The sequence below is a fragment of the Siphateles boraxobius genome, unplaced genomic scaffold (assembly GCF_051911475.1).
Source record: "Siphateles boraxobius isolate OS27281-9 unplaced genomic scaffold, OSU_SipBor_1 30, whole genome shotgun sequence".
In the NCBI taxonomy this organism is placed as follows: domain Eukaryota; kingdom Metazoa; phylum Chordata; class Actinopteri; order Cypriniformes; family Leuciscidae; genus Siphateles; species Siphateles boraxobius.
The window spans coordinates 14,527,352-14,541,892 of NW_027508920.1; the positions used below are offsets into that span (position 1 = coordinate 14,527,352).

A 14,541-nucleotide genomic window follows, 5' to 3' on the forward strand; every position below is an offset into this window, starting at 1 on the left:
TAGGTGAGAATAGACGCCTCTCGCAAAAACCTAGGATGGCTTGAGGGTGAGTAAATTATGGGATCATTTTCATTTATCTGTGAACTATTCCTTTGATTTGGCTGAAAAGTTTACATCAATTTAATTAAGATCATTATTTTTTATTTTTTTATTGTGTGACTCTTTACCTGTGGTAAAATTAATGGCTTATAGCTTTATCAAACAGAAGCCGCTTTTGCACATTTTGGTTTTGCACTTGCTAAATTACTGTAAAGTTCCCATAGTGTCTTTTCGGGTAAATACATCATATATGCTGTTCACACAAGCAATGTTTTTTTTTTCATTACCATTCACATATCAGCCCTAAAATATTGTGAAACTGTGATGCCAAGCTTTGTGGCAATTATGAAGTTCTGATGGAAATTACACATTAACAGTGTGCTGTTTACTGTAAAATCATACAGTAGCATCATGTTAACAATAGCATCAAACGGTAATTTACTGGTATTACAACTTTTCATCCCAGAAAATTGACAGAACTGATTTACCAGTATTTGTCATATTTTATTTTATTTAATGCTCAATAAGATAGTATTTATAGGCTTTGAGTCTTTCTTTGTTTAGTACAACAAAACAAAAAAAATCTAAATTCAGAAAAAATGTGTTTGTTCATCTTCATGTTTTTCTACTTTGAATATGTTACACCCTCAGAGATGGATATTAAAATTGTTCACTGCTGCTTTTGGTGGAGTATTGGATTGCTACGGTACATGACATTTTGATGGCGTCACTTTACCTCAGAAATCAATTTTTTTGCCATGAAGAGACAGTTTAATGAGACAGGAAATGTTTTTACAAACCACCATCCAGCAGCCAAGGTGGGAATAAAGACTCATTGAAACCTCAATAGCAAGTGCCGCTCATTAAAGTGTTTGTAGCATACATTCTACCTCCCTTCTCCTTGTTTGGAGTGTGGGACAGTTTCCATTAGCAGAGAGCTGTAATGGTTTTTAATAGAGCGAGGTGAATGTTTGCAGAAATAAGGACTTTGGGAAGCAAAGCTTGGACAGGCAGCACCTTGGCAATGTTATGGTCTGACAGAAGTCTTGTGTGTCGTCAGCTCATAAAGCACTGTATAGTGTTTGAAAGCATTCCATCGCTTGGAGTTTGGTTCAGACATTAATGAGGGAATTTAAAAAAGGAGACAGAGACGCAGTGCTACATTTTTAAAACTACCATGCTGCTTTTCTCACTGCTGAAATTTCATGACTGTTGGCTGCTTTTCTCCATTTTTAAGCATTTAAGCATAAAAAAGAATGATAGTGCAGCAGATTAATGGCATATCTCAAGAGAATCGTTCAAATTGGTATAGAAGCATGAAATTTGGCACAGATACTCTCCAAGGGTCATTTTTTGGGAAAAAGGCGTTGGCCACCGAAAAATTCAACATGGCGGACATTTTTTCAAGATGCCCGCTATTTCTGTCAAATGCTCATTATGTCAATCGTTCAATAGTGATATCATTTAGGCATAACATTTTGTGAAAATACTCTCTTCAGAATGTTTTTTTGGAAAACAGTGCTTGTCCCTCAAATTCAAGTTGGCAACCATTTTTCAAGATGGCCACCATTTTTCTTGAATCCTTACATATTTTTTTCAAATGGTGATGCTATCATGAAATTTGGTACAAATATTCTTCAAGGAACATTATCATGGAAAAAGGTGTGTGCCAATCAAAAATTCAAGATGGCGACCATTTTCAAGATGGCCATAGAATGTACATTTCACAGCTAGCATGTGTAGCATGTTGGAACTCCTGTTTGCTAGCATGAGTCAAAAGAGCCAACCCCCATGTCTATACGATGTTCTGATGTAGAGATATGCTGCCGTGCAAAGGCAAAAGACCGTAACTTCGTTTTTGGTTGAAAATGAGTTATTGATATTTTTGGCACATTTTTGGCCTGTGTACTTACAGCTGCCATCAGTCCCTGTAACTTCTGATGTCCTCAAAGCCTTGTCCTGCACTGATGCGGTCAGATAGTATGCTCTTAACCCGCTCCATCGACAAACGTGTGATATCGATCACGAAGGATATATGCAGAGTTGACAGAAAAGTGTTACACATGCCTTAGCAGGTGAATACAACAAAGAACTAAAGCCCCGCCTCACCCAGTTCGGGTACCGGACCTGGTTGAAACAATCATGCATCTAGCTGGCAGAGAGCCAAAACTTCGCCGGCGCCTTCAGTAGGGCTGTCGCGGTGAAGGAATTTCCCTTGCGGTAATTTTGAGTGGCTCAATAGAGCTATATGCGGTATTACCGCCATTTATTTATTTCTACTTATTTGTTGTTATATAAATACGTGTTATGATATGGTCAGCATTCACAAAAACAATGTAATCGAACTAAACAGTGTCTCTGCGCATTGAAAGACTGTCACTCAGCGCGCAGTTACATTGTTACGCCAATGGACTGTCGAGTGAGTCATTAAACCGTTCATTCAACGAAAACGTTCAAAAAGCTGATTCCTTAAATAATAGATGTAATGAAACAAGGTGTTAATTATTTTTTAACTTTGAGCTCCACTTTTAAAGGCTCAGCTGGCCAGCAATGCTTCACTTTTGGGCAAAGCCGAAGCAATGCTTCACTTAATAGAGACCAATGGCATTGATTCAATGCGTGACTCGCTGCTTTCCCGCCCCACGGCTTCCTCGCGCTGTGTAATGCTGACCAGCGCTGACGCCATTCATGGTAAATACCACACGTTAGAAGGATGATACGACAAATATTTCGCTTTCCTTGGAAACGGCAAACTTTTCAAGAATATACTTGACTTCAAAGAGACGCACGCATGTAATCGCACGCGCTCAGTCGATCTCATTCACTGTCTGTTTAGGCTTAAGTCCAAATCCACAAAGCCTCTGTTCAAATCACCATGATAAACAGTCTTGTTATCATTATTAACTTATTTAACATTCAATACACATGGTACGAACTAGGAAGGGTGGCCTTATGAAAAAAGAAAACGCGGTTTGCGGTTGCTGCGGTTACTTGCATTCCTCTGCGGCTGGCCTGTCAGTAGCGCGGTACTACAATATTGCGGTTATCGCGACAGCCCTAGCCTTCAGCACCGCCCTGAAGACGATCGAGCCGATGCAAGAAATATATCACAGGGAGTGATAATAATGAAGCAACAAGGGTATATTGGTGCATACAACATAATGAAACAAGTGCTGGCGCATACAACATCAGACCAGCTCAGCTGTTACAAGCAGGTTATACAATCACAGCATCCGGAATAAATCTGCGGGACGAGCGAAGTGCACAAGCACAATAATAGGGCAGACAGGCAGCTAAAACCACTGCATACTGAAAAGACACAGAACACAGAAGGTTGTGCTATAAATGCATTAGTTGTCTAGGTAGTCCATAACGCGCTCCCTACTGAGTCTCAAGGGGGAAAGCACTGCATAGGCTACTTTTCGTGAATGGACGAGGAGCGTGACACCTTGAACACGAATCTCGGTAAGCGTCTGTGAAAGTATGCGTCTTTCAGATCCATCGCTATAATCCAATTTCCGGGTCGAATGTGCGCGAGGATCTGTTTTATTGTGATAATTTTGAACACGTGTTTAGCAAGTCTTATGCCACTCAGTACCACTTGAAGATAGCCTATACTCTTTACCGCTAAGGAAGTATTTTGTCATGTCTAATGAATTAATAGGGCCACCAGAATGCAACCAAAGCCAAATAAGTAGATAGCTATAAGTAATTGTAAATCATTCAAAATAAATGCCATGATCACTAGATTGTATACAGGTGTTACTATAATGATTTTGTTAATGGTGATCAGCAACCAAATATTGATAATGTGGAAGTTACTGTCTTTTGCCTTGGCATGACTTCTCACTTTTTGCTGACAATACAAAGGCAGAGTACAGTAACTTTAAAATAGTGGTCAAAAGTCAAGTTTGAGCTCAAGATTTTTTTACGTAGATAATTTTTATTACTTAAACATCTAATTGCCAGATTTCCAGTGTCCTACCTATAATTAATTTGGCGGGACAACTAAAAATCTTTAAAGTCATTTTTCTTAGTTCCACACTCTAGCGAGTTAAGGTCTTTTGTCTTTGTAGGGCAGTATAGGTCTTGCAAAATGGTAGCTAGGGTACTCTCTTTGGTCGCTAGGGAGTGGCTTGGCAGCTACCAATCATGAAACTCTAAAGGCTGCATGTCACTATGAATGATATAAACCAACTCCCATGTCTCTGTGACATTTAGAATAGAAGATATACCTCTTTGGATTTTGGTTGCTAAGGTGCTCAACAATGGTTGCTAGGGAGGGGCTAGAAGTGCTCAGGTAATTCATGATTGAATGTTTGCTGCCCCGTGACCACACTCATCTTTCTATGATACTTCTATCCAGAGATATCCCTTTTATCTCTTTCAATGGAAGTCAATGGAACTTGTTGCTAAGGTGCTGTAAATGGTTGCCAGGGCGTGGCTTAATAGCTTCACAATGATCCTGAGAGACTGATTGGTCGTCTGAGTAAAATGAGCACGTCCCCTTGTCTCTATGACACTGTGATCCAGAGCTATGTTCAATACAAAATCCCTATGCAATGTGTATGACTGCCCATTTCTGTCAGGGTTCTGTCACTTCTGTCTGGTCTTATCTTAAGCCTGGTTCACAAGGGACGATTTTAAAATTGTCGGTAGATTTTCCAAAGCTGAGAGACCCCACACACGGCGATAAAAAATCACGGGTCTAACAGTTTTGGTCGTACAGTGTGTGGTGCGCAGCCACACGGCAAAATCAACACATCACACTCAAACCGATTTGACTCCCGAGCATTCCCAGGTCAGACGGAAAATCTCGCAAAATCCCTCGAGATCAAACGTGACTTCAGAGTAAACAATCATGGCGGACGAGGAGGATGCAGTGGCGATAGTTTGTAGTTTGTTTTTAACCGGAAAAAAAGTTATCAAAAGAACGGCTGTTTTGATTTTGTTTCCTGGTGCTTCCTCTGCGCCTCGTCACCTCGCTTTCTGATCGGCTACATGCCACAGTCCACAGGCTGCGTGCTCGTTTGTCCCCAGGGGACACCACACACGAGGAGAAATCGGGCCCAAAAAATCCAACATGTTGGATATCCCCGATTTGAGATCGGACCGGTCCCGACGTCCTTTCGAGCAGATGTGAGCACTCTTAACACACCACACACGGCAGGAATATCTGATCAGATTATTTTACGATAATCGGAGCATACTTAAGATTGTCGGAAGGGGTAAATCGGGGCTAAAATCGGCCTAATTATCTTGCCGTGTGAACCAGGCTTAAGTTGGTGACAGAGGTCTGACATTCCTGGTTTGTCATGTTCTTGTGTTCTAGTTCTGTTTATTGTGAGCACTTGGCTTGTCATGTGTTTCCTTTGTGCCATGTGCTCTCCTGTCTATTGTCAGCCCCTTCCATCTCGTTACCTGTTAATTGTATTATCTCCCTCACCTGTCTTGCTTGTTACCTTCTGTCATTTGTTCCCTATTTAGTCTCCTTGTGTTTGCAGTCCTGTGTTGTTTCGTTATTATCTGTTTCCCTTGTGTTTCCTGTGTCTGCCTGATAGCTCTCTGGTTTTCCCCTACGGGGCAGTTTTGGTTTTCAGTTTTCATGTTGTTTTGTAGTCGTTTAATTAAACTTACCTTCCTGCACTTGAATCCTCGTCTTCCTTATTTTCCTCATCACGTGTCAATTTCATGGGCCGTCCTACACCATAGTAAGTCAATGGGGCAACTTTGGGCAGCTCCTGCCCCCCAGGGGTGCAACTTTTAACCCATTGTGACGTATGTTCTTACAGAGCCTGCCAGCCTCTTCAAATGTGGTAAACCGCATGTTTCTGCGAAATCCTCGCTCGGAGCTATGAATCGTCAAAGTTTTTCGCAATGTTAAGTCTATGGGATTTTTTTCGGCCGCTTTTTCGCCCCTGGGGCGAACATCGTACCCCGATCACTTATAAAAGTCGTAGCACACCATTTCCTAATAATCCGCACGATTTGATGCCTCATTCGTGGGTCTGTGGCAAAAGCTGCGGGAGGAGATGCGGGTTGGGGACAAAAGTTGGGGCTTTGCCTTTGGCAATGGCGGCCATCTTGAAAATTGGCCGCCACATTGAATTTATGAGTGGTCAACGCCTTTTTCCAAAATAGTGGCCCTTAGAGAGTATCTGTGCCAAATTTCATGCTTCTATACCAAAGTGAACGATTTTTTTTACTAATCTGCTGCACTATGAATGATTTTTAAAATCATGAAAAAAAAATATTGAAGCAAGTGTGTCCACATTTAAAAGTCTGCGTGTGTGTGTTCGCGTGTGTGTGTGTGTGTGTGTGTGTATGTGTGTGTGTGTGTGTGTGTGTGTGTGTGTGTGTGTGTGTGTGTGTGTGTGTGTGTGTGTGTGTGTGTGTGTGTGTGTGTATTATGCTTAAATATTTTATTATTAAATTCTAACTATTTACCAGTTGCTTATTAGCATGCATATTATTGGGATATTGACTGTTTATTAGTTCTTATAAAGCACATATTAATGTCTTATTCTGCTAACCATACTCTACATCCCTTAATCCTACCCAATACCTAAATGTAAAAAGCTACCTTACTAACTATTAATAAACAAATTAGGAGTTTATTAAGGCAAAGTCGTTGTTAATACATATTAATAGGTAAAATTTAACCCTAATCTAAAGTGTGTCCAAAATATTTAATATTTTTTCTATAACTATTATTAACTTAGGAACTAAAGAAAAAGCATTGGTACTTAATGATATACAAAGCAATTTTGGGTTTTTACCACCTTATATCTGTTGTTTGATCCAACAAAAAGCAGTTGGTAACTATTTATTGTGTTAGCAATTATACTATAATCTCTATGTACCTCCTGCTAGAACTAATCCAGGTAAAACTGCTTTAAATATGCTGCCCCTTCAGACTGGAACTCTCTTCAAATGAAATTGAGGCTAAATCATTTGGTGTATTTTAGTCATTTTAAAACACGTATGCATGCACTAGAGAATGATTTGATGATTTGCATATGCTTCTAAGGCTGTACTTTTAATGATATTTTATTGTGTTGTTGTTTGTTATATGTGTATTTGTATATTTGGGCCGTCTATCTTGGCCAGGACACTCCTGTAACAGTTATTTTTAATCTCAGTGAGCTTCTCTCGTTATATAAAGGATACATGTATATTCTTTTTAAAACAACAACTAAACCTTTGTTCTATGTTTTGTTTTCGACATGGTGTTGAACATACTCCAACTTTGCTAAATATGTGAACTCTGTCCTGTAAATTCTATAGAAGTGAATCCACACTCTCAGCAGGGGTTGCTGGAATCTTGTCTGACTATCAGAGCAACTTTAAATCAACATAGAGTACAGCGTTGGCCAAAGCCCAGCAAAAAAATCTATAACATACACCAACCAGGAGAAAAATAAACACTGACCTTTCTTTCCCCACAGAGACTAGCAATATCCTCATTGCATGAATTTACAGTTATAGGAGAATTGGAATAAACAATTCTTACCTCAAAACATTTTATTGATGTATTCGTAACATAGCACTCATGTCTTACTCTCCTCCCATTGGCTTTTGCTGCTTTCTATACTACCTTTTCATTGGGACTGCCATAATCCAGATTTTGAAAAGATGGGCTGCATCCAGATTAGTATACAGTGTAATAGACTATTTACTACAGGTTTGTACTACGCGTATGATGGGAGAGCACATTTGATGTATGTCTCAAAAGGCTACTTTGATTTAGGATATTGTGTAACTTCAGAAAGAACAAAATCTTTTTAAACAATTGTAGTCTGTCTGTCTCTGTCTGTGGGCTTGCTAAGCATCGGGTTCAGCCTCTGCTCTTATTATTAGTGTGTGTTTCACTTTTCTGACCACAAACTCATTTCAAATACAGTATCATATACACAATAAAATCAACAGAACTCAGAAATCAATTTAGGCAAACAAATGTCATGCAGAATGGAGCACAGATGCTTTTAATGTTCTGGGATTTACAAAACATACATTTTAATTTGTTTTGCTCATGTACTCACATACACATTCTAGTGCTTTGATTCATGCATTTGAGAAAAGCAGAGAGAGTATAAAAGCAAATAAAATGAAAAATAATTCATAATAGAGTATTATTATGTTGCTCATGGGATAAACACACACAAATTCAATTATCAACATTTACCAGCATTGTAATACAGACATCTGCAAAAGGTTTTGGGTTGAAACAACCAGAACAAGCATTATCTCTTCCAAAGCTTTTCAATTGTTCTGCCAGTTTTTTGTTCTTTTAAATTTTTTATGTGGTTGACCAGAAATACCAGCATGAAAACCTTTTAATTGTTTTAGCACTTTCCTAAAATAAAGTACATCGGTGTCAACATGATTTATTGTTTTACTGCATTGAAGGTAGTAATTCCATCCCATCCCATCAAAACTACTTATATTAATGAAAAAACAAACAAACAATAACTTGTCAATAAAAGTAGCTTATTTTAGTATCAAATCCCTGTTTAACCTTTTTGAAATTATGATTTCAGGCTGTCCCACATTAGAGATCTTGACCTTCTTAAGTGCATTCAACACGCAATGCATCATCGTTTTGACATAATCTGATATTCAACGTGTTGTTGTTTCTTGTTGTTTTTTACTGATTTAATTGATATATTTATGCAACACAGTCACAGTATGTTTTTATAGCAGCTCATATAAAATGTAGCTTAACTTCCTTGAGGTAAACAATCAACATTTTCTGAGAGTTAAACACCTCTCACTAACCTCTCACTAACCATTTGTTGAAAAAAGACAAAATTACTTTTTTGTTTACTAATTACTAATTAATTACTAGTTTTTAAGAGTTCCAGGCCTTATATTGTGCCTTATTCATGGAAAGTGCATTTTATATCCCAGAGTGAAATTATCATTCTAACGCAATTTAACCAAATAAACAAATGACTTTGGTCGCGCCATTTTTTGTTTTCTTGGAAATTGCGGCAGGTCAAGGGCTGTGTTTTTTTCCTCAGTGTAAATCATTACTTCAGTGTTCTCTAATACATCATGAGCTTAACTTTTGCCATTTGGGATTATAGTTTGGTGATTATCAGATATTAGTCTTGCCTAATCTGAAGCGGGCTATCAAAGCGCTGCAGATTCTCATCTGTTTTCCTTGCTGAAAAAGGGAAAACTCAGACAATGGGCTGCTTTGTACCATCCTGGAAGGGCTATAACAGAGCTTCCTGTTTAACTCAAATAGACCCATGAGAGAGATCTGTGAAACGGTTTGTGTAGTTCAGACAGACCTAGCAAACACAGGCAGGAGACAATATTCACCACGTCTGAAACCACACCAGATATTGCAATGTGGTGATAAACACTGAGCAGTCCTCCTTTGTTCGTCTAATGAGAAAACTTTTCCCATTATAAATAGTTTAGCAGGGCGTATGTCCAGAAGAGGATGGCTCTGTGAGTGAAGAGTATTGTTTGGTGTTGGATTCAAAGTGACTATGGGCAGACATGGCGCTAGTTCACCAAAATAATTAATTCATTGTTTACTCACCCTTGTGTCTTTTTAAATCTATTTTAACTGACTTTTTTTTCCCAGAGCACAAAAGAAGTGTATATGATGCTCTTTTTAATACAATGAAAGCAGGCAGGACCAAGGGCTGACAAAAAGCATCATAAAAGCAACATTATAGTAGTCCATACAACCTTCTCATGAAATCTTTCTCATGATGTGATACAGAGTTGCTTCCCTTACTTTAACATTTTCTTTTTCATTTTGACTCTTTCTGCTCAGTCATCAACCAGGATGGCCAGCCACTCATTGAAGGGAAGCTGAAGGAGAAACAGGTACGCTGGAAGTTCATCAAAAGGTGGAAAACACGTTATTTCACGCTTGCCGGCAACCAGCTTCTTTTCAGAAGAGGAAAATCAGTAAGTGTCCCATTCACAAAACATTAGGAAACTTTAAAATAGCATAATAGGGGCACTTTAAAATCAGAGGTGTGACCTAAATTAGTTGTGACCTAAATTTATGTCTGTTTCTCACACAAAGCCATTGTTCTGCTTCAAAAGTCTTAGAATATCTGGAATAAGTTGCGCGGACTACTAAACGTGAACATGACCAACAGTGTTCCTGAACAACTATCTATATCAAGCTATTCTGTAATCTAGCAACTAAAAACTATTTTAAATGGCTTATTTTTGGAGCCATTGGCTACTAAGTATTTTATTACTCTAGAGCTCTGCTTTCTGGTAGATGATCATTATCTTTTAAAGACCCATGACTTCATCTTGACATTCACCAAAGCCTTTCCTGAAGGGAATTACATTAACTAAATAAAACTAAAATGGCTTTTCAGAATCTCACTATTGCATTTAAACAAAGCAAAGACCCAATTTACTATGTGTCCATATAACCTGGAGCCATACTTAAGACTGTGCAAAGGAGAATTCATAACCAAAGCCATAACAAACAGTGACTAACAAAGCTAAGATCAGTAAAAAGCCAGCAAAAGCTTTTTAGTAAAAACAAATTCATTTGTCAGAGCTGTAAGTACATTAAATCTTGATTCATTGTAAATTTTACTCTGAAAAAGTGGGTTGCATTGCTACAGTCATTTCATTTTGCAAAGTCTTGACAAATCTTTGGTTTATCAGGCATGGCACAAATGCTTTCAATATGGTTTTGAGGAACATTTGGCCTCTTGTCACAGTATCTTGTTTTTATTATGCCTAAATGTTTTTCTTTCATTTTAATGGTGCTCATTCTAATCCATGTACACAAACAACAATAAGGTTAATTTTTGGCAAACTTTGTGCAGCGACTCTTAAAAAATTGTTGTGGGACAGGAAGAAAAATAGAGCAGGAGAATTGGGACTATGCATGCTGTGAGCCTCCAAACAAGATAGTGTCTTATCTAAATGACCCAGAATTTGTGAAAAAGAAGTGTGCTAAACTGTATTGGATGTGCAGATAATATAATATTAATGAAATAAAATGCCACTTAAGTGTGCCTAAAGAGAGTGTAACACACTCACACACACTTAAAACACTTTGTAATAATGTCAAATCAAAAGTTTTACTTCAAAAACACATTTTAAGCACATGTTTTTTTCATTCTTTAAACTCTGAATGAAATTAAATGATGTCGTGGCTGTAATGTGATTGGTTATCAAGGCACATGTGATCCAAGTTAGCCGTTACGCTTTTTCCAATGGTAGAGCCACAGACTCTCATATCACCCACTAATAAGACCATCTCAGGCTCCATGAACTGAGCTGAGTGTGTCTGATAAGAGACATACAACATGTTTAGAGCGGTGGGTCCCCAGGACCAGGATTGAAAAACCACTGACATAGACCACTGGCTGTGTTCCATTCAAACCTATCTGAACATTAGAGTGTAAAGAATTAGCTTTGATTGATGACACTTTTTCCCTCTTGTACTCACAGAAGGACGAGCTGGATGACAGCACAATTGAACTTAGCAAAGTGCAAAGCGTTAAAGTGGTTGCAAAGAAGAGGCGCGACCGCGGGCTGCCCAGAGCCTTCGAGATCTTCACCGACAGCAAAACCTATGTACTGAAAGCTCAAGATGAGAAGCATGCGGAAGAATGGCTGCAGTGCATCAATGTGGCTGTGGCCCAGGCCAAAGAACGCGAGAACCGCGAGGCCACTACATACCTGTGATGCCTGTTCTGCCGAGGATGCTGTCATACAAAATGATATATCAAGCCACATGGGTACGTCTTTTTGCTACGTTATCTCATTGCAATGGTTTAACAACATCAACTACAAAGGCCTTGTCTCAAAAGCCACCTTCAGCTGTTGCAGCCATCCTCCACCTAAATTCTTGCAATAGTAGGTCACAGAGACCGCCGGTTAGTACTTCGTAGGGTGGGCTTGGCAATGGGCGTTAAGGGCTTTCTGAATCATGAAATGATCAATGGGACTTCTCGGACAAACGAAAGGAAAGGGCACAGGGCTAGAAGTCAACAACATGTGCGTCATTTGGGACATGACCAAAGAAAAGTGTGACATCCAATGAAGCCGAGAAACATTTGTTCCACACTTCGCACTGACAGTCGTTGAGTGAGTCATATTGTATGTTTTAAGAAACAAAAAATATGATTTATTAAATCTTTGTCTTCCAGAAAAGTATAGAATAGTCAGAGTCAGGTATCACTTACACTTAGGGTTGTTGTGGTAAACATGTTAGCGCATACAATAAATAAGTTTAACACGGTTAATTGTTGAACCCTAGAATGCATAACCCTAAAAATCTACACGAATGCATAAAGGGCATCAAAGTGATTCGAAATGGAATTAATGGTTTTCTTCAGAAAATGAGGGTTCCTATTAATAAAATAATTGATGCACGCGTTTTAATATATCAAACATGTTTATTTGTCCACATTCCTTGTTTATATGCATTACAAAAGATGGAATTTATGATTTTCAAAATGCACTTGTACTCTTTCTAAACACACTTAACTCAAATTTAGATCTACTTTATAGTGTATTCAAGTTTGAATCTTTCTCCCCACATTTCTCACAGAACATTTGAAAATGATCTTTGCAGGCAGAGACCGAACATTTCACATAACACTTGCACCTTTCTACTTTTAGGTAGAGTTTGCACCTCTTTCTTTGTTTGGGCCTTTAGCTATCCTTTACTGTGCCCTTTCTCTACTCATCTACTGCATCTAAAATCACATACTGAGTAGGTTCTACATTTGAGAACTTCATTACTGTTTAAAAAGTATGCATGTGTATAGTTTGAATAAAGTATCATCAAGCTTGAATGTGTGTAGTATGAGTGCAATCTGAATGTACTACGTCCGCCGCCATGCTAGCTTTGTCATGTGAGCTATGTGTTGTTTTCCTGCCATTCATGACTCCTCTCCCATGACCTATGCATAGTAAAGTGTCCATTGGATGTGAACTTCAGAATCATGGCAGACGAACTAGGTCATCCGGGGTTCTTATTTGGCCTATTGTTTTAGGAATACTGTGAATTCAGACATACTACACATTTCACATAATGCTTTTCACCTGCTATACAGAGATATGAATATTCGTACACATGGTTGGTGTGTGAGGCAAATTCTTGGTTCAAAAAAGTAACAACAGATTTTTAAGTAATCCATAAAGTTTAAAGAAAATAAATATTAGGTATCCAAAAATACTGTGTTGATTCTAAATTCCATTGGAAATGAATACGGGCCAAAATGACCCCCTTTATGCATTCTTGGGGTAATGATACAAAAAAAAAACATCCTATGACCAAGAAATGTGAAAATGACATTGATGAGGATCAGAAACAAACATTTTTGAAGGATTAATTAAATATTCATGGATAAATATTTAAAAAATCACAGCATGCTGAGTCAATTTGACCCCCTTTATGCACCATTACCACATTTATTCAATTTAATGTTATATACTATGTTTGGTGTCATTTTCCTTTTTGAGAAATATAAAATCTATAATTTTGTTTATGCAAGTGAGACGAGAAACATTTATGACATGAGCAGCATCCACATAAATGTGTTCTTGTTTTGTTCTTTCCTTTAAAAGGAACTGAATGCGTTAACATGTTAATTACAACTATGTGCCGAAATTATTATTTTTACCAAAACACCGAAACCAAAATGAACGTTTTCGTGACATTTGCTCAAGCAAATGAATAATGAAGAAAACAGGTTAAGTCAAAATATAATGAATATGAAATATAGTGCATATTTAATAAAACATTTTCTAGCTTTCTATCAAGCTCTGAACAATGAATAGCTTTCCGGAGGTAAATGTAGCATTATGTGACATTGTTTACAAGCTGTTTTATTGACATCTTTCTGTGGTTGAAACACTGATTGAGCGATTACATGAGAGTAAGCTGCAGTTGTTTCTTTCAACATTCCTTCTAATTTTCATTCATGTTTATTTTGGGCTTTAACTAGTAGTAAAGTGGAAGAGAGTGATCTGTAAAGCCACATTAAGGAGCATCAAAACCAAATTTATTGTTTGAATTTTGTTATAATACGAAAGCATTTGAAAGCTCAGACTTTGTTTCATATCAAAAGTAACAAAGCACCAGGCTTTGTTATGCATAATCGCATTAATAATCGCTTACTGCGTTTATTGGATGGTAGGTGTGGTTGGATGGTAAAAATAATTTTTAATGAAGTTTGTTCACGCATTAACTGAAAACAGCATAGACCAAAAGATGTCAGTTCAATAAAAATGAAGATTAATTAAAAACGGGAAATCGATAAAGTCAGCCCATCCCTTGCATATTCACAGCTGATTTTTACTTGTATATTATAAGCCATTGGAGAATCGCTAATTAATCGTCACCTTTTCGGTTGCAGAAATTTTGCTGCATCACTGACTACAACTAAATACAACCATAAATGGTTTAATTGATTGTTAGCCCTACTTACAGTAAGCATAAAGTCTTCAAAATCTTGAATTTTACTGCCAGCTCCTCTGTGCTCCTAG

General features: G+C 37.9%; 1 protein-coding gene across 2 annotated transcripts in view; it reads left to right on the plus strand.

The window, feature by feature from the left end:
• veph1 (ventricular zone expressed PH domain-containing 1) overlaps positions 1 to 14,541 on the plus strand; it is a 208,789-nt gene that overhangs the window by 181,213 nt on the left and 13,035 nt on the right. Inside the window, exons 13-14 of one of the 2 annotated variants that reach the window (XR_013210475.1) lie at positions 9,836 to 9,972; positions 11,494 to 11,783. Coding sequence is in view for 1 of the 2 variants with exons in the window: in XM_077248327.1 (XP_077104442.1) it covers positions 9,836 to 9,972; positions 11,494 to 11,730 (374 nt within the window). In the remaining variant the exon portion in view is untranslated. Of the gene's footprint in view, positions 1 to 9,835; positions 9,973 to 11,493; positions 13,194 to 14,541 lie in introns of those variants that run through there. The other variant, XM_077248327.1, reaches the window with a different exon arrangement.